General features: G+C 29.6%; 1 protein-coding gene across 1 annotated transcript; it reads right to left on the reverse strand.

Annotated features, from left to right (window-relative positions):
- Positions 1-1,496: 1,496 nt before the first annotated feature.
- LOC118184057 (zinc finger protein ZIPIC-like) lies at positions 1,497-21,594 on the reverse strand. The gene is made up of 4 exons (XM_085817327.1): positions 21,225-21,594; positions 19,979-20,110; positions 9,898-10,143; positions 1,497-5,705 (listed from the first exon to the last, which is right to left on the reverse strand). Exons 2-3 carry the CDS (start codon positions 20,004-20,006, stop codon positions 9,932-9,934), a joined length of 240 nt encoding a protein of 79 aa, XP_085673453.1. The 5' UTR covers positions 20,007-20,110; positions 21,225-21,594; the 3' UTR covers positions 1,497-5,705; positions 9,898-9,931.
- Between the last annotated feature and the right edge of the window lie 718 nt (positions 21,595-22,312).

Below are 22,312 nucleotides of genomic sequence, written 5' to 3' on the forward strand. Positions count from 1 at the left end.
ATTTGATTATACAAATAATCAAATTTTTTTTAATTATACAAATAACAAAAAACCCTCACATAAATGAGGGTTGAAGGGAATGTATTTTCACAATAAAATCTGCAATAGAGATAATATGTGTATTTTCTCAGACTTAAGCATTAACTACATCAAAAAATAAGGCTTCGTAATTGATAATAAAATTATATATAATGAATCAGTTTGTCACCCTCATAAAAAAGAGGTTATAAAGTTCTAAAATAATTGATAAATGTGTGACTCTATGCACATTAGACTTTAGAATTTAACACACATACTTCATTATAATAATCATAAATATCTCCTTGTTTTTACAAACCTTGAATTTATTAAGTATCCAGTTGTCTAAAAACTAATAATTTTTATGATGCTATTGCCTTTGATTTTATGAATACTTTTTTGTCAGAAATTTGCATTACCTTTACAATCATCCTGTAGTGGATACAATAGTAGACACGCATTGTCCATCAATGCCTACCTATTGACAAACCTAATCACAACTTTATGGATCCAAATGCCTGCTGCCATCTACCAAGATATTCTTTGAGGATCTGTTTTTCATGATGTGAAGTCACCATTGTCAGCATTACTGTCTGTTTCTCTGTACTATAAGAACGGTCTATCTAAGCTAGTTTCCATAGCCACATGTATATACATGCTTAGCATCCATCTTTACTAATCTAAAAACACTTCTCAACAATAAGGATAAGTTAAACATAACATACTCTTGATTTAACGTTGTGGTCTCCATGTGCATATCCTGCTACTCAAATAATTTTGCAGTTCATAAAATTGAGAATCCATTGTACAGTTACAGATGACAGATGAAAAACTGAACTAATATATTTTTAATAAGAACTACAAAATTAAGCATACCATTTATTATAAAATATTTAATTGGTGAACTTTATTATTTAGGCAGCTTATCTTCATTTCACTTTGCATTTATAAAACTGTGATATAAAATGATAACTCAGAAAAATATGCAAAATAAAGAAGCAGTTATATTTGCTTTTTACTGCATATTTAAAATCATCATCACTTATTATTTATGAATGATTATTCAAAAATGAATAATAAGACTGTTATAAATAAAAACTGCTGATAGCTTAGGTAACAAAGAACAAATTCTTTTCCTCCAAATGTGTTAAAAGTGAACATTTTATGCATCTATTTCATCATAAAAAAAATATGTTTTACGGTTAATCTTAAAGAAAAAATATTATAATATTAATTTATTAAAAACTAAAGGGAAAAGTATACATAGAATTATATTGTAAAGCAACTCGTTAGAAGAAATGATACAGTTATAATTAAAAATTTAACTTATTAATTGCATTAACATAATTTTACAAAATAAATTTAATTTGCAGAACATTTTTAAAGAAAGATAAAATACTTACTTATTCTGCCAATACATATGAGAAAACAGTTGTTTCTTAAGCAAAAAACTGCAAGCATATGGAATGATAAAAATTTCTAATTATTTTATTTTTGAATCGCATCCAGAATTTGCATTGCATATACATTAAAAAATTGCAGTACATAAGCTGAAAGTTAGACACTTTCAAAGAAAAACTACAATACACGCGTATAAAAATTGTGAAACATCAGCTGAAAATAATACAATTTAGAAGAAAAGTATTTTCAATCTTTTAAGACGGACAAAAAACATGCTAGTGGCAAACCAATTTTAACATCATATCCTTGTAATTGATATCTTCTGTAACTGAAGTATATAAGTAAATATAAGATATATTCATAGATATATTTGAAACTTCTTATAAGAAAGATAACACGGCACAGAAAATCAATGAAAATTTGATAGCAAAGGCCACATCAGTGCAAAACTCAATTTTTTTAGTACACTAATTTAAGCATAGTGAAGCTACATTAAATTAGGAATGGCAATCAAATAAAAATGCTCTAGCAGAGAATGTTGCCGGACACACATTGAAAAAACATCAAAATTTGGGCATGTTTTCTTTCTTCTCCTCAATGTTGCTTTTCTTCTGTATACTTCAAGAATCAATAGACCACTTAAGTCAATGACACCATACCACAAGGCTCTGAACATACCTCGAGGAATAGAACAGGATAATAGTGGCTAAATGAAGGCATGAAATGTATTCAGTTAACATGTATTAGGTTAACATAATATAATCATTCCTCATGGTTTGTTAACATCTACCATGCTTTGATTCAGGTAAAAGTATATTCTTTCAACTTGACAATATGTTACCACACATGACTATAATCACAAAGTTTTAATGCAAAAGCACTTTTTATTATTTTAGGCCTCATATTTTGAATTTGAGTCCCATGCATTAGGCTCATACCAGAGAGTATCAGAGAAATGAAGGCCATTATTTAGGAAGTACAGTGAAACTACACTGTGAAATCTATATCTAGTCAAATTGCTGCAAGTCAGAATGAAAGAAAAATTTATATTGCTAGATAAGTTTTTATTGCACATAAGTATCTACATAAAGGCATATCTCTCAAAAATTATTTCAGATGTAAACAATTTTAGGAAAAATATTTTGCCATTAAAAACATTGATATCACAGGCTTTCCTAATCTGGAGGCCATTATATCATGTTATGCTTGTCTACGCAACCTAGCAAGTGCAGAACCTTCTACTGCTTACCATCGCAGCAGAAGGTTCTGCACTTGCTAGGTTGTGTAGACAAGCATAATATAGTTATTGCAATACAACAAAGCATATAAAGGCTATCTGCCTCAGAGAAGAGATATCTTTGAGGCCGCTCACCTGAGAATCAAACCTAAGTTGAAATCCCAATAGCAGATATGATAACATGGCAGCAGATAAGAGACTTTTAATTTAATATTCAAATAGTTTAGCAAGCAGCTGGTTTTTAAAGTTGTTGTCTTTTAATGCTCTGGAAAACTTTGACTTTCAAACTACAGTACAAATTCCTTAATCAGGACTCGTCGGGACTTTGGCGATTCCAGATTAGGGTTTTTTCTGGATTATAGATCATCAATTTAAATTGGGAAATGGGAATCATATAAAAGCACTTTTCTCTTTAATTATCAACTAAAATATAGAAACTAAACTCACAATTTTTTATTCATTTTTTAAAAAACGTATAAACATTATTTATTAACACAGCTTTTTGTAATTTTCAATAAACTAAAAGTTTTATTGGGGAAAAAAAAGACTGATTTCAAAATATAAATATATAATTTCCAAGGTGATACATAAAGTAAAATATAATAAATTTGACAAAGACAATGCAACAAGATACACTGATAATTAATTGCTGGGGAAGAAACCATAAGGATGCTTTCATTTAAAATTACCCAATACAAGAAAAACAAGAGCTAAAAATTTAATAGTGATCAGAGTAGTGCTGGAGCCAACTGGTGACATGTGCAAACCTGACAGTGTTGGCATATATACTGCTTGATAACAGCTAAGGGTTATTTTTTCTCATACTTAATAATAGACATTGCTCAAAAAATAAGACTTGGCATATACAGTCAAAAGTCTTTAATCCGGAATGATCTATAATCCGAACCTCAAAGCTACAAACTTTCTGCGCATGTGTTAACGCATGCACATAATACCTTTACGCATACGCATGCGCATATGCGTCTACGCATCCACATAATATGTTCACGCATGCGCATTTAATGTATAACGGACGGTATAAGGTAAGCTAAAATTATCTAATTATCTATTTCAGTTAATGTTGCAGATTGCATTGTTCCTTAATCTTCTAATTGGATCCGGCTCATTATTTTTTGCAGATTGTTAGAGCAATTTTATAAAAGTAAGCTTGAACTTTCGATTATGTCAAAAAGAATTTCCGATTCTGGAGCTGCCAAAGCATCTACAAAGCAAAAGCATGTTTCGATGTCCATCAAACAAAAAGTGGAATTGCTGCAAAAAATGGATAAAGGCATATTCTTTGTTTCTCTAACCATTCCAAAACCTGTTTATCAATTTCACGCTGCTCACAGGGAGGGGGGGATGTTGCGGCGCGCAATGAACTGGAAGTTGATCAGTCAGCACTATCCTTATCTTCAGGGCAAATGTTTTTATTTTATTCAGCTTATAATTCCTTACTAAATGTAGTATTTCATCTCGATGTGCTCCGTCTTTGATATGCTTTAAATCAAATTCCTCGTCATTATAAATATCATGACTACATATCAAATAGTTTTCTGGTTGCAATTTTCTAATTTTGACTATGTGTAATGTATGCTTTACGCATGTGCACGTTGAAAGATGCGTGTTAAAAGAAATGTTTAATAAAGTAAACAAATAAATATAAAGCTTTTTTTGATAAATTTTTATACCCTTTAGATAATAATTGCTCTTTATTTCATATATTACAGTTTCATGTTTTAAATTTTATAATTTCTGCATGCCATCTTACCAGATTTAAATTGATGATCTATAATCCAGAAAAACCCCTCATCTGAAGTCCCGATGAGTCCGGATTAAAGACTTTTGACTGTATTTAATTGAAGTTGTAAAATATTGTTATCATGCAACACTACAGATTTTGGCACATGGCAATACAAGATAAGCAAAAGAAAAAAAGGCCCTCTATACAGCTATTTTCAACAGTTATAAAAAATGCTCATTCTGCTCGAAATAAGGAAAAATGCATCAGTATGAAACATGATCTCTTCAGACACTGATGTATATTTAGTACAGTACAAAGTGTCCATAATCCGGACTCGTTGGGACTTCGGTGATTCCAGATTAGGGTTTTTTCCGAATTATAGATCATAAATTTAAATCTGGTAAGATGGCATGCAGAAATTATATAATTAAAAATATGAAACCGTAATTTATGAAATAAAGAGCAATTATGATCTAAAGGGTATCAAAATTTACAAAAAGAAGCTTAATATTTATTTGTTTACTTTATTAAACATTACTTTCAATGTAAGTTATTTAAGTTGCTTCGTTTTTGTGCTAATACTTTCTTTTTAATTCTCTCTACTATAAACAGACATTATTTCTTGTTCAGTTACCACTGTTCACTCGACACAGCAATTACAGGATTTGAAAGTTCCACAGTTCAAATCTTGTAATTGCTGTGTCGGGAATACCGACTAACTTGTAAATTGAAATTTTTTAATTTTCAATAAACTCTCTGTCACTTTGTTCACTATCGGAAGCGCACATGTGTAAATGTTTTACTGGTTTTATGCGCATGCGTAAGTTTGTGGCTTTGAGGTCCGGATTATAGATCATTTCGGATAATGGACGTCCAGATGACGGACGTTGTACTGTATGACCATAATTTCTTAACAGCAATTTAAAAGTATGATGTAACTTTGGAATACATCATTAATCCATTCCAGATGCTTGGGCTTCCACCAAACTTTATGTAAATAAAGAAAAGACACTTAAACCATTTAATACTAAAATACAAATGCAGCGGGTGAAACATATACCATATATTAATGAAATACTGTACATAAATGCTTTTCTGTTATCTGGATCAAAAGGAATTTCTCATTATGTCTCTCATCTTTGATTTCATCCCCTTCATAACATTAGCCTACTTTAATAGCATCTCCATTTTTCACAATCATAGGTACCATCTTCTTGTACACACTATACAATAGTGAATGTAAAGTCCTAATGCATGCCATTATATTTTTGACAGTACTTTTTTCATTTCCATGGTGATGTGATTCTAAAAAAACAATAGAAATTAATTTAAATTTATTAGATAAAATGAATTACACTTAGAATGTCAGAGGTATCAGAATGGATAAAAAAAGAATGTGTTTCACCTTCTAAAAGATATGCTTATAAATAAGGATATCATGCTTATAAAACTCATTTACATATATAAAGATTATAAGTTTTATAAGCATTTCATGGTTATAAAACTCATTTACATAAATTTAAATATTGAATTTTATATGGAAATATTAAAAAACTATGCTGTTAATTCTAACCATTTGCTCATTTAAGATAAAAGTATTTAATGGATTTCAACTACATTAAAAGTAAGGGCAAGATAGGTTTATTTTTACTTAAAAAGAGAAAATTTTGCTTTTACAGTTCACCAAATGTACCAAATAACTTTTAGAGTAATTATAAATATTGTCTAAAAATGATGCATTAAGCCTGAATAATTAAAAATCCTGGAAAGTGACAGGACATTAATATAAAATGATGCTATCAAAAAAGTTCTTTTAAAAGCAGGCTAAATAGAAGATTTTGGCTCCTTTAAAAGTTCTGAACTTTTAATTTTAAAACACACAGTGGGAAAAATTATTGTATAATTAAACAGTTTGAGACTTATTCTGTAACTTTGGGCTGTCCGTAAAGTAATTTTTTTTCGGGGGGGGGGCAATGCAATTTCAATATAATGTAGAAAAATTTTTCCTGAGTTATATATTGACTATTTTGTTTAGTACCTTTTGCCATTTATCTGGTAGTAGCATGATTCCACACACATAAAAGTGCTGATCTTTGACTGCAAAAAAATGACCCAGAAAGAAAGAGAGAAAAAAAGAAAAAAAAAAAAAAAACTTTTTTTAAATCCCATCAAACAGATAGCACCTCCCCCTTTTGTTTTGGATGAATACAGGCTTATGAAGTGCTTTGAGTTGGCTTATCTCTTCTGCTCCATGATCGCTTGCATTTGATATTTTTGTAAACAATCAGTTTCTCATAAGTAGTTATGATTTGCTTCAAAAATGGATAATTTTCTTAACATTAGAGATGGATCACAGATGGAATGCTGGGTCATTTTTTTAAATTTTTGAAAAGTAAGACAAAATAAAATGGCAGCATAACAGAGCAAATCTCATTCTTTAAGAATATATGGAACTTTGAAATAAAATCAAGTCTTTCCATGTAATCATAAATGGTTTAATTGGACAACTGTGATCTCTTAGTGATTTCTCATGTTGTTATTTAGCAGTTTGCTTCAGTCAGTACTATTACTTTGTCTACAACTTGAAACTGATTGTCCAGAACATGGTGCAAATTCAATATAAAAATTCTTGGAAAAAATTTTTGTAAGCCATGACCAACACTGGCATTCTGTCAACTTATCTTCTCAATATTCATCACACAATTATTTTTTGTTTGAATAACTCAACTTTTCAGTAATAAAAAAGCAAAATGCTAAAAATGCTGCTTTTGATTTTCTACATTTAGTGGGACATTGGAAATATATTGCACAGAATCAAACAAAATTTCTTGCAAATTAGCATTAAATTATAAATATATTATATTATAACTATCACTTATTTATTACACACAATGTTACTATAGATTAATACAAATAAATTTTTTGTCAAAAATTTTTTTTTTATTCGATAAAGCTGGGAAATTTTTTCTAATCTCATTTTCAAATTAATTTAAGCAAAAATATCTCATATTTTTCTTTAAGTTAAAGTTTAAGTTTTAAGTTAAAGTTTTTTTTTAAATCTGATAATCACTTCTTAATTAAATAACATACAAATTCATATTTTGAATGTAAGAGAGCCAAATATTTATTACTTAGATTACACATTAAAAATTTGTACTGCACTTAAATATATAAACTTTAGTGTATGTGTACATATATATACACTGATGAGTTAAAATATTATGATGACTACCAACTCAATAATGTGTTGCATGATCTTTCACCTGCAAAACAGCTGCAATTTGCCTTGGCATAAATGCCACAAGTTCTTGGTAGATGACTGGAGACAGATTATACTAAATGTCTAAGCAGTGGTCATGCAAAGTCGAAATATTCCGACATGGTTGCGTTTGAAGTCTGAGCTGCCACTGCATTACATCCCAAATGTGCTCTATCGGGTTAAGATTCGGACAGTTAGGTGGCCAGAGTATTAATTGGAATTCATCCTTATGCTCCTCAAACCACTCCAACACAATTAAAATCTTGTGACATAGGACGTTGTCCTGCCGGAAGATTCCATTTCCAATTGGGAAGACAGACACCACGTCAGGATGCAACTGATCCGCAATTATGTTCAGATAGTCTGAAGCTTTCATGGTCCATTCTACCACAACTAAGGATCCCAGAGTCACCCATGCAAATTTCTCCCAAAGCACAATATTACCAGCCTGTGTATGACCTGCTGTATAGAGGGGAGGAAATGTTCTCCTGGAAGACAGCATACACTAACATGAGAATTTATGTGATGAATGAGAAATCGAGATTCAGCCAACAGGCAACTCTCTTCAACTTATCCATGATTCGGTCTCGATGTTCCCTAGCCCACTGTAGGTGTAGTTAACCATGACTCTTGGTTAACAGAGGCACAAGTGTGGGATGTCTGCTGCACAGCCCCATAGCTAACATAGTCTGCTGAACTGTGTGCTTTGAAGCACTTTCACTTGGACCTGCACTGTATTGGGCTGCCAGTTGAGCCACTGTCTGGTGCCAATTTTGCTGTACCCAGCAAGACAGTCTCTAATATCCTTTTTCTTTGATGATGCATGGATATCCAACATCTTAGTTTCTATCCCTGGTTTTACAATTATTTATTCACCTTGCATAAATACTAATAATGGCAAATCGTAAACAACCTACCAGCTGTGCAGTTTCAGAGATACTCATTCTGAGTCTTTGGGCCATTACAATTTGCCCTCAATCAAATTTACTTAGATCAGCAGCCTTTCCCATAACTCACAAAGGTAAGTGCAAAAATAATTCCTTACCTGCTCCAGCAGCAGTTTACTACCATTCCCACTTAATCATGGGTCCTCCACGTCATCCAGATGATTTCATTAAAAATTGTGGGGATGATCATAAGGTTTTGGCTTGTCCGTGTGTGTGTATATATATATTTTAATTATTAATAAAGATTATCCCATTGGAAATGAATATTAAAAACAATCACCTAAAACTTAGTATACAAGTATTTGAATTTTTAAAGTACTGGAATTTTAAAAAATAAAAAATCTAGGAGAAAATATAAGATAATAAAACAAAATAATTATTGTTGATTCAAAAAAGGCTGACTGTTTAAAGGGAATTAAGTCTTTCTCCATAAAATTACTAATAATTAAGAAATATGATCGTGCTTCATCTCTTCCACATATTTGAAAAAATGCAAATAAATATTTTAAACTGATTCATTTTCAAACAGATGAAAGAAATATATATATAATTAAGTTAAATTATAACCACACAAGCAATCTTATGAATTTATAAACAAAACTAACAAATTTTTTAATTATTAAAGAAAATGAAAAAAAATTGCAAATTTAGTATATGTATGAGAATAATAGTCAATAATAGAATAATAGTCTTCAACTAAGATTGACATTTAAAAGAAATTTCAAAATAAATTCATGGAAAACATTAAAAAACAAAAAATATCATAGCTGAATTATCATGATCAGATTTTTAATGTCTTCAGGAGGTGGTAAAATCTGACAGTAATACTATAAACTATATCTGGCCTACTAGATACTTTTCAGTCTTGCCTAAATTAGCAGAGGTAATTAAAATCTTTTATATTAAAATTATTTGTTCTTCTGAAAATTAAAGACACCATCCCTACACATATAGTTTGTCAAATCAAAAGTAAAGCCAATATTCATAATGAAATGTAATGCAACATATATTTTAAATAGGGTAAAATGCACACACACAAAAAAGGCCAAAATAAAAATTTTATATAAGAAAATTATAAACAAATGTAAATAACAAGTAGCTATTCTCAGTTTTAGTTGCAAATGGTTTATTAATACAAAATTAACATAACAATACAAGTAATACACAACTTTTCAAAATTATTTTCTTATGTTAAATGGATAAAATTTTATTTTCGTAGTATTTTTTACACAAAGACATTCATATAAGAATGAGTTTATGTTTTTCATAAAGCTGAAAACTCAATTCCTACCATTATTTAAGATTCTTTCATGTATACTTAATAGTCAGTGTGAAAGTAAATGCAATTTAAGATTATGCTTTTGCGTAAAGGCTTTTCCACAGATACTGCAAACAAATGGACGTTCACCAGTATGGCTTTGTAAATGTCTTTTCATATGATCCTTTCTGTAACTGCGATATGAACAATAGTTACACGAATGGAATACTAATTTATCTAGGCCAGATGTTATGAAACTTCCTATACTGTAATCTGATCCTAGAAAAAAAAAATTACATGAATATTGAATATAAGCACATATTTTGGAAATGTTACAAATGCATATGATTTTATTGATATCGCATATACCCAGAAGAAGATAAAAATAGGAATTACACACATACTAAACAAAAGCTTAGTTAAAATCTCAATCTTTTAACATCATAAAAAATGTTTAAATAAATTTTCATTATCATCACAAACTACATTTCTTTATTGAGATCAAATCACAAAAATAAATATAGAAAATTTAAATATATGCTTATGCATTAAATCTGCAAAAGTCAGGACTATTAGGCAAGGAAATTAGATTAAGCCTAAACTATTACTATATTTCGAGCTGAGCTGGTAGAAAGCTAAGAAAATTTTAATATAAGAAATACAAATAGTTCAAAGATACGTAAATATACATGAATATTTTGTAACAAAGAATGCACAACACCCCCCCCCCCAAATAAGAGAGAGAGATAGAAAGAAAGTTATAACATCTACAACAAAGTTACAACAAACTGGGATGACTCCAGTGTTTTCAGCACCTCAAGCCATTAGTTTTTAACCATATGGCAAACCATATGAATAAAACTTAATATTTCAAACCAGAATACAGTAAGACCCCGCTTAATGTTGTTTCGGTTTAGCGATCTTTTATTTCAACCTGGGGATTCCACGAAATCGCTCGCAGCATACGGGGATTCCCCGAAATATTATGCAGCGATAGGTTTCAAATACATATCTGAAAGAGTGTACTTGTATTTCTTGTTTGGTGCGGTATTGTACACACATATTTTGAAGGGGTATATGTGGAAGATGTCGAAGAAATAATTCAAGAAGTAGCAGCTAGTCTTTCTAATGATGAGCTCAAGGAATTAACTGAACAAGAAGAAAACAAAAATGTTGACAGCAGTGATTCAGAAGAAGAGCAAAAAGAACTTTCGATGGCGTTTGTAAAAAGGAGTTTGTCTACCATAACTGAAATAATGGATCAATTCATTGAAAATGATCCGAATTTTGACAGGAGCTCAAAAGTAAGGCGTGGTGTTAGAGATGCTCTATCCGTTTATGAAGAAATTTTAAGAGAACAACGCAAAAGAAAAAGGCAAACAACATTAGATGCTTTTGTCAACAAAAAGGCAGAACACTGAAAATGCGGAAGGCTAACTAAATATGACTGACTGAGAATTTTATTTGTTTTTTTTTTTAAGAATATTCATTTTGTTATTTATATTTGCAAGAAATAATAATGTGGTATTAATTTGGGCTTTAAGAAATAAATGTTTGGTTTTATTTTTATTAAAAAAACATACTTTTTAAATTTAATACCTAACCAATTTCCTAGCCATCTTCCCCTAACCCCAATATTTACACGTAAAGATAGCCTCGTTTAGCGCTGTTTCGCATTACGCTCTACTTTGATGGAACGTATCCCCCGCGTTAAGCGGGGTCTTACTGTATATATATATATTGGAAGATTTGTATATAGTGTAATTACTCAATTATATATATTGTAAAAAGCTAATTGTCTTCAGACATATACTGTTACTAAAAAAAATGGGCCTATTTCATGCCTTTAGTCTGTCTATTAGCTCTTGGACAGTGAAAATTCCTTTTTCCTTTCTTAAAGTCTTAATCATTGCGACACGACAATTAGCCAGAAATTAATTAATTTCCATTCAATAGTATTTTCAAAAAAATCTTAACAGACAGTCTCACTCAGATAAGAACTCCACAAAGTACATCCCTCAAGAATTCCAAGTCCCACCCACTACCATAAATTACTTCACCCAAGTCTTACCGACTGATATTATTCAAAGCCCCTACTGTCGCTAAGAATTTTCGGACACCCTACACTTCTGAGTCAGACACGAAGAGAACACTTTGCCAACTCCCCCACTAGAAAGAATGTAAGTTACTTAATACCATTTCTGGCCTTTATATCTTCATGTACATTCACTGATCTTATTTATATTATTTTCTATATTATTTTTATATTGTCTTTGATTTGTTTTTACAAAGTTTGCATTATTTATCTTATTTTGTAATCTTCTATGTTTATTTCAACTTTACTTTGAATTCGATTTCATAATGACAATTTCCAATGTTTAATTTCTACAAATAATATAGTACTCAAATGCATAAACATGAAAGTGTCGGGGACGGTTACTCGAGTTAAATAGAATTTCTCTACAGTAATTGATTTTTACTCCAAATTGAATTGACTAAAATGCTTCATAAGAATAAGTTCTTTGAGTATCAGCATTGGTTCATAATTCCTTCTATTCGCGGAAATATTTGGCCTGACTAGAATTGCCAGTTTGGCTTTTACTTATAACTCGAGTAAAGACGAAACACTTTCGTATTTACGTATTTTTATCAATTATTGTTCATTGAATGGGAGTTGGTTTGTTCCCCTTGAAAAGTCAACTAATTTCCGATCAATGACAATGATTACGTGTTTTAATTTTTCCTTTTACAATTGAAATTTTATTCTTCATGATGATTTAACTCCAGTCCCCGTTAAAACATTATTAACATTTTGCTTTCAAATTACTTCAAAACATCTTTCAAAATATAACTTACCAGTATGGATTCACACTTTTAAAATAATTCTACTTTAATTAAACTTAAAAGATAATATAATCAATTAATCAATACTGTTTAGGAAAATTATATATATATATATATATATATATATATTTAGACAGTTAAAAATATTTTTAATACATGCAACCTGTTATAAATGAACTTTATATGCTTTTTGAAAGAGAAGCCAATAATGTCATTTTACTGTAATTCTTTTAGCAGTATTATTTTCTATTGAAGAAGTGCAAGAGAAATCAATTGTTCTTGACTTAAAAATGATCTCAGAAATATCTTTATGAACTTCAGCTTTGAAAAACTTTTGTTGGTGCACCTACTCATAATAGAACTGTGAAAAAAATTTGGACATCTCTGGATCAGGATTTTATGACAGTGTATTTGGCACATATGAATGTATAAGATGGCACTTAATTATAGTTATGATTAAAATAATATATAGTTTTTTTTCGCTTGTTCTCAGCTTTTTTCCTTTTTAGGGCAGTAAAGCTAACACTTGAAGATTTTATGATGGAAAGTTTCACCCTCAGTAAAGAACAAAAAATGTTCAATTTTATTTTGAATATCAATGTTGTTATTTTGATATTAATGAATGGAAATACCCAACACTCCAATGATTTCAGTGACAAACAAGGGCCTTCATCCACTGCACCTCAGTCTTTGCACCATATATCCAGATATTGGATTTGTAAGTATGCTTAACAATGCATTATTTTAATATTTTACACCTGTTGCCCAACCAAGATATTGTTGCACATAAGAACTTAGTTGAAGCCCTCTGTAAATCAATGTCCAAAACAGCTGCCTAGATCTCCTATGCATGGAGCTGAATCTAATAGAAAATAAAAAATTAATTTGATTGTGTTTGAGTCAAAATTTAAAAACATTTAAAATTTAATTTTTATTAAATAAAAAATTTTCATTTTCTTGTAATTAAGTAAAATATTAGTATTGTTATTATAATTGTGAAATTCTAAGCATGGATACTTGAATATTACTTAGATTGATTGATTACATTTGCAATTTGGCTATACACTAACCCAGGGATGGGCATACAATGGCCCGCAGGCCAGCAGGCCAACTCCGGCCCGCCATGGATACAGTTTTAATTTGCTGGTTTGAGGCAAATTAAAAGAGTAATTAATTAATAAAGTTTTGCTATATTTAAAAAATATTTCATGTAATTTTGTTACGAATAGATTATAGATCTTATTATTAAAATCTCATTCAGAAAGTTTACTTTTAATTAATGGATAGAGCTCTAATTCAATGAAAATCATTAGAGTACAAACACTTTTGGTAACCACTTGAATATATTATATACCACACTCCTTTTCTTACCTCGTTTAAATATTATTTTTTTTTTTACTTTTTTTCAAAGGACTGATGATCTTTTTGCATTCTCTATTTTTGTTCCACAAACATAAATCGACAGAAATAGCAAGCACAGATTTCAATCGGTAAAGTGAATTTTTCGTGAATTTCAGAAAGGGCTCTTAACTTTGAAAGTGCCTTTAACAAATATATATAATATTACGACTGATGGAGAATCAAATATGACAGGAAAAATATTCTGGATTTCTTGTATTCTTTAATCAAAACTATCCTGGGAACAAAAAAAATTTTTTTTTTTTTTTACAAGATACTCTGTTTAAATCTGCATTGAATATGAAGCCCGTGCTTGATGCAGTCGTGAAGTTTGTAAATACTATTCTATCTCATGGGCTTAATCACAAGCAATTTCAAGATTTTCTTCAGTCCATGCAATCTGAATACTTTGATGTAGTGAAATACACGAAAGTAAGGTGGCTTAGTGCAGGATGTGTTTTTGAGCGAGTTTGGCAGTTGAAAGATGATATTGTGTCCTTCTTCCATGAGAAATAGTGTGCTGTGGAGTGCGAAACGTTAGAAGATACAGAATAGCTTTCAGACTTTGCATTTTCACAGATCTTCTTTGTCATATGAGCAACTTGAATGCCAAGATGCAAGGGAGAAATCAATTTATCGACGATATCTGTGCCCATTTCAAAGCTTTTTAAATTAAAACTTAATCTGTTTGCTGGGCAGCTAGATTAAAAACAACTTCTCTCATTTCCAGAGGTTAAATTTAATGCCCTCAGTAAATGAAGAGAAGCTTAAGAATTACAAAGATGGCTTGAAAAAAAACTGCATTTTGAGTTCGAATGCAGATTTCAGTGCCATTCAAACAGAATTGAATATTTTTACCATGCTTTTCAATGTAAATTGTGAAGCAGTGAGGTCAGATTTGCAGCTTGAATTAATTGAGTTACAATCTATCAATCATCTCAAGTAGTTGTTTCTAAATATGCCAAATCGAAAGTTTTACAAATCATTATCAAAAGCAAGTTTCCCAAATTTAATATCTCACGCCCAGAAAAGTGGTGCTTTGTTTGCTTCATTTTATATATGTGAACAAGTGTTTTCAACTATGAATCTTAGAAAGAATTATTTCAGAAGTAGACTGACAGATGAGCATTTAACCTCATTCCTTAGAATCAGTACATCTCACTTCGAACTTCAATATAAGGAACTTTTAAAAATGAAACAGCAATTTCATTCATCTCATTAACATTTTAAAATTATAATACTTGTCTATTGTTTTTAAAATTTATCTTGGCCTTAAAGTTTTTTTTTTTTTTCGATTTTTGGGCAGCGACTGAAAAAGTTTGCCCATCCCTGCACTAAACCAACTGAGCATAAATTATGAGAAATGGGAATCATATAAAAGCACTTTTCTCTTTAATTATCAACTAAAATATAGAAACTAAACTCACAAATTTTTATTCATTTTTTAAAAAACGTATAAACATTATTTATTAACACAGCTTTTTGTAATTTTCAATAAACTAAAAGTTTTATTGGGGAAAAAAAAGACTGATTTCAAAATATAAATATATAATTTCCAAGGTGATACATAAAGTAAAATATAATAAATTTGACAAAGACAATGCAACAAGATACACTGATAATTAATTGCTGGGGAAGAAACCATAAGGATGCTTTCATTTAAAATTACCCAATACAAGAAAAACAAGAGCTAAAAATTTAATAGTGATCAGAGTAGTGCTGGAGCCAACTGGTGACATGTGCAAACCTGACAGTGTTGGCATATATGCTGCTTGATAACAGCTAAGGGTTATTTTTTCTCACACTTAATAATAGACATTGCTCAAAAAATAAGACTTGGCATATACAGTCAAAAGTCTTTAATCCGGAATGATCTATAATCCGAACCTCAAAGCTACAAACTTTCTGCGCATGTGTTAACGCATGCACATAATACCTTTACGCATACGCATGCGCATATGCGTCTACGCATCCACATAATACGTTCACGCATGCGCATTTAATGTATAACGGACGGTATAAGGTAAGCTAAAATTATCTAATTATCTATTTCAGTTAATGTTGCAGATTGCATTGTTCCTTAATCTTCTAATTGGATCCGGCTCATTATTTTTTGCAGATTGTTAGAGCAATTTTATAAAAGTAAGCTTGAACTTTCGATTATGTCAAAAAGAATTTCCGATTCTGGAGCTGCCAAAGGATTTACAAAGCAGAAGCATGTTTCGATGTCCATAAAAAAAAAAGTGGAATTGCTGCAAAAAATGGATAAAGGCATATTCTTTGTTTCTCTAACCATTCCAAAACCTGTTTATCAATTTCATGCTGCTCACAGGGGGGGGGATGTTGCGGCACGCAATGAACTGGAAGTTGATCAGTCAGCACTATCCTTATCTTCAGGGCAGATGTTTTTATTTTATTCAGCTTATAATTCCTTACTAAATGTAGTATTTCATCTTGATGTGCTCCGTCTTTGATATGCTTTAAATCAAATTCCTCGTCATTATAAATATCACAACTACATATCAAATAGTTTTCTGGTTGCAATTTTCTAATTTTGACTATGTGTAATGTATGCTTTACGCATGTGCACGTTGAAAGATGCGTGTTGAAAGAAATGTTTAATAAAGTAAACAAATAAATATAAAGCTTTTTTTGATAAATTTTTATACCCTTTAGATAATAATTGCTCTTTATTTCATATATTACAGTTTCATGTTTTAAATTTTATAATTTCTGCATGCCATCTTACCAGATTTAAATTGATGATCTATAATCCAGAAAAACCCCTAATCTGAAGTCCCGATGAGTCCGGATTAAAGACTTTTGACTGTATTTAATTGAAGTTGTAAAATATTGTTATCATGCAACACTACAGATTTTGGCACATGGCAATATAAGATAAGCAAAAGAAAAAAAGGCCCTCTATACAGCTATTTTCAACAGTTATAAAAAATGCTCATTCTGCTCGAAATAAGGAAAAATGCATCAGTATGAAATATGATCTCTTCAGACACTGATGTATATTTAGTACAGTACAAAGTGTCCATAATCCGGACTCGTTGGGACTTCGGCGATTCCAGATTAGGGTTTTTTCCCAATTTATAAAATGTGAAAATACAGACACTAAAACAAGCTAAGATAAAATGTGAAATACAGACACTAAAACAAGCTAAGCGCTATACTCCCATAGCTATCAAGAGAATATATAAATGCATGCACTATTACAACAAATTTTATTGCAGCTTCCTTGGTCAGAAATTTCTTATTTACACTACAATGACTTCTAAGTTTAACAGAAACCATATGTGAAGACTGGTAGGTTTTATGGTAAGAATGAATCTTTAATTTATGAAGTGCTGAATAAGAGAAAAATTCCAGCTAGTTTTTCTGTTGCACAATTAACTAAAGGTTATTATAAGTGTGGGATAAAATGATAATGAAAATGGGAAAAGCCTTAAAAATTTATTTTTTCTTCAGCTTCAAAAGACGATGACACTTATACTATTTCCTCGATATAATACAGGCACACAATTATTCTATTTCCTCCCCTCATCATGAATACTGTACTAATGTCACATAATTATAGATGTCACTAAATATCATAAGCTAATATGCCTTTCTAAAAGTGAAATTTCCTTAATGTATGTTATGTACAAGTATGTACACGTAATTTCCATTCTAATATTTATAGCCATATTTTTTTTTATTGCTTTGGTAGAAAAAGAGATTTATTATTTCCTTTTGAAACAGAACAAGAAATATATTACACAGTACAGGAACTGTATGTCTAAATTTCTGATTTATCTTTTATGGATCAGTTTAAATTTTCACTCTGTTATTTAAAGCCGAGAGAGAGAATATGACATAATATAGAGTAAATTTTGCATTACTTTATTAACAATGCAATACATGCATTAATACACTGTGCAGTGTATATTTCATGATTGCTTACTGATATATATTATGCCATATGGTGTAAAATTTATCGATTAAGTTTTATCAAATTTATGCATGCTATAGGAAAATTCTGTTCTATACACCATTTTTTATTGTCTGAGGCATGTCTGGAACAAACTGCCAGCAGACAAGGAAAAACTACTGTATTTCTTGTATTTTGATAAATAAATTAAAAATCCATACGTATATTTATATAATACCTGCATTTTCTGGTGGATAACTATTAAACACATAATGACAAATTAGATAAATGTGGTGAATGTTCAAACATTTCAAGCTGCTTTATGACGAAGTTAAAAATCTATATTGCCTAATGTAATACATTTCTGATATAACACATAAAATTTCAAAATTTACGAGAACTTTTTCATTTTACGATTTGTAAGTTCTTAAAAAAACTATTTTGTAACAAACACAATAGTTGCTTCTCTTCATTTGGCTTTCATGAACACATAAATCATTTCAAAGAAAGCATGAATATATATATTAGTACAGATTATATAATTATTACTTCATAAATATTACAATAATATATTACTATTCATTTATTAGAGATATTACTCAGTATTCAGAAGGATGCACTAATTATTACAGTACAAAGTGCATAGTCCGAACTCGTCGGGACTTCGGCGATTCCGGATTAGTGGTTTTTCTCGAATATAGATCATCAGTTTAAATCTGGTAAAATGGCATGCACAAATTATATAATTAAAAGTATGAAACCAAAATTTATGAAATACAGAGTAATTATGATCTAAAGGGTATCAAAATTTACAAAAAAAAAAAAAAAAAAAAAAAGCTTAATATTTATTTGTTTACTTTATTAAACATTTTTTTTCAATGTAAGTTGTTTAAGTTGCTTTATTTTTTGTGATAATACTTTCTCTTTAATTCTATAAACAGTCATAATTTCTTGCTTAGTTACAAAGTTCCACTGTTCAAATCTTGTAATTGCTGTGTCGAGAATACCGACTAACTTGTCAATCAAAATTTTTTCGTTTTCAATAACCTCTCTGTCAATCAAAAGCAGTATTTTCTGGATCTAGAACCATACTACAGATTTCGCCATCCGTTAATTGATTGATGATTGGGGCATTGTTGTTGCAATGAAAAACGTCTGTTATATCATCTTCATTTATTACCGCTTCTCCACATTTTTTTACAAAATCCAATAACTGGAAAATTTCACCTTTAATTTGCGATGTCCGAAAACCTTCAAATTCGTGGCTATCATCTTCCTCGTCCTCACTATGAAATATGGTAGCTGGCCATAAATTATGTCAAGCATTTTTTAATGTATCTGGAGACACAATCTCCCAAAGCGCATGCGTAAAGCATAAAAAAAAAAAAAAAAAAAAAAAAAAAAAAAGTTTGTGGCTTTGAGGTTCGGATTATAGATCATTCCAGATAATGCGTGTCCGGATTACGGACTTTGTACTGTATATTGATCTTTTTTAACAATTCTAGCGTCTACTTATTCTCACACATTCTGCCTTCTTAGAGCATTAACAAATGGCTAATCCTACAGCAAATAATCTAATTAAATATAACAGTTTACTGCATTACATGTTACCCATTTTTAGTTTAGTAGCTTTAGATAATAATATAAAATAAAGCATGACCATTTATTTCTTTGTAGTTTTTCACTAATGTGCAACACTGAAACTTTAGGCAAACACACACAACGTATTTTCAAATAGAAAAATGATACGAAAAAATAAACTTTAATGCATAGGACTGATTTGAAATTTCATCATCAGAACCTAAAAATAAAATTTTACAGCAATAAGGAACACTAAATTAACTTTGATCTTCAGTTAGTTATTTCATCTGAAATGTGAAAATGAATGTGACACAAGATTATGCTTCTGTGTAAAGCCTTTTCCACAAGTCTGACACACAAAAGGTCGCTCACCAGTATGTTTTCTCAAATGCCTTATCATGCTATCTTTTTTGTTACTCCTATATGGACAATAGGTACATGTGTATAAAATGCATTTATTTTGTCCAAATGATGCTATGTAACTTCTTTCATAGTAGTTAGTGCCTGAAAGAAAAGAAAAATTGAATAAATGAGGTATAAAAACACAAGCACAATCTTTATAAGACTTCCAAAAGCTAAGGTATAATAAAATTATGTTTCTCTAAATGAAACATAAATTAAAATTTTACAAAATGTCCACCAATTTTCTAACTTTATTATAGAAATACTTAATATATTTGAATACAAAAAATTTCACGTATAGAAGAAATTTATATAATAGGAGAATTTATTTATATAGAATTCCATCAGATTATGCACAATATGATATCCAACACAATATAACCAATACAATAATATAGACAAAAGCAATCACAGTACTTTTAGACTGAGAAATGTTAATTTCAGCATTATCCATGACAGAGATGATTATTCCAGTTAAATCTATAATAGTTATCTAATAAGTTATTCCAGACAAAGCTATAAAAATGAAAATCATATCAAATATTATATATTAAAAATTTTTTTAAGTGAGGAGTCTGAAAACTTGGAAAATTGGTTAAATATAACATTCTGTATTCTGATAGACACATTGAAAAAAAAAAAAAAAAAAAAAAAATCACACAAAAAAGAATACCGAATCACCTTAATGAACTTGTATTTTGGGCAGTATATACCATATTAAAATAATAAATTTTTTCTAAGGTTAAATTTTTAAGATAAAATAATGAATATATAAAAGAAAAACAGAAATAGAATTTAATATACTAAAGTTTGGAGGGAAAATATATGAAACTATTACAAGGTAGCTTCAGCCATATATTGTTTTCATTACATTAATTAGATTTAATCAATGATTTATCTTCATTCATATATCTAATTAGCATAATTTATTTAAATGAGCTGTAACTCTTCTAAGTTTAAATTACCAAATTTTCAAACAGCAGTACCTTTCAAAAGAAAAGATTTAAAAGCTCATACACTTATTTTCATTAAAAATATAAAATTTACATTCAAGCAAAAATAATTTATATATTTCTAGTATGTTCTTAAACAGACTAACAAAGCAATTATATACATGACACTCGACTGTTTCATTTTGTCATATTTCATCAATTTTATTTGTCAGATACGAAGTGAGAAAATGAATGTGACACAAGATTATGCTTTTGTGTAAAACCTTTTCCACAGATCTTGCAAACATATGGTCGCTCCCCTGTGTGTTTTCGTAAATGCTTGATTATATGATCTTTTCTGTAGGAGCAATATGAACAGTACGTACATGAATGAAATGTACATTTATTTGGTCCAATCGATGTTGTGAAACTAATAATATTGCTGTTAGGTCCTGAAATGTAAAAAAGGTTTGCAATTAATTTGAATCCTTTAACATAAGCACAAATACGTATGTAACAATATCTATATCTTAACAGTTAGTGAAGCAATATTCACACTGTATCACATTTATAAATTATTTACACTAAAATACTAAGGAAAGAAAACCTTAAATATAAAAGTAATATGATGTTAATAAGAAAAATTTATAACAAAAAATTATACGATTCAAACTATCATTTATGAAGTTTAATATGTGTTAATATTTATTGCAATAGTCATACTGAAAAAAGCACGAAAGTAAATTCTTTATAAGCAATACGTTTAGCACATTTAATACAAAATATTTGTAAATTCAACTTGGGAAGACTTTTCAATAGAAAAGAAACTGTAATTAAAATCACATTTTAACAATTCAGTCAATGTACATTCCTGAAATTAACTATACAACTACTACTTTCTGCTGAAAGAACATATACTTCCCCATGTCCGAAGAAATATACAATAAAAATGCTTTTATTTTGAAATTCAGCCTTGGAAGAAAACATAACTGCTTTCCCCTATTAAAGAAATTTTATGCAAATTTATTTCAAATGACAAAATGAGAAATTTTAGTAGTAAAAGTAAGGAGACAAATATTTTCTTAATCTAAAAGCAATTTAACAGTGATAGTATTCAATATAGTGAATATTTATGCATTTTCCCCAATAATTTAATCTTCTGAAAATCAAAAGTGGAATATTATGTACTGTATATTATTCTGAGAGAAAGAATTAAACAAAGAATAAGGCACATATCAGTAGACAAATTGATATTACTGTATTCTGTATTTCAAAGAAGTCAGGTACAATTATTACTTTCAGTAATTTTCTTTTAACTTGCACAGTGTATTTTATTTTCTTTATCATTTATGTTACTATATATTAGAAATTT

The sequence above is a fragment of the Stegodyphus dumicola genome, chromosome 5, assembly GCF_044657685.1.
Source record: "Stegodyphus dumicola isolate Sdum_Otavi_A_Nest chromosome 5, ASM4465768v1".
NCBI lineage: Eukaryota > Metazoa > Arthropoda > Arachnida > Araneae > Eresidae > Stegodyphus > Stegodyphus dumicola.

What these genes read in the sequence shown, in the direction of transcription:
- LOC118184057 (XM_085817327.1), bottom strand. Translation starts at nt 20,006, where the DNA reads ATGATAAGGCATTTGAGAAAACATACTG. An exon ending in GCATTTGAGAAAACATACTG is followed by an intron (nt 10,144 to 19,978) that starts GTGAGCGACCTT and finishes TTTTTTTTCTAG; the next exon opens with GATCAGATTACAGTATAGGA.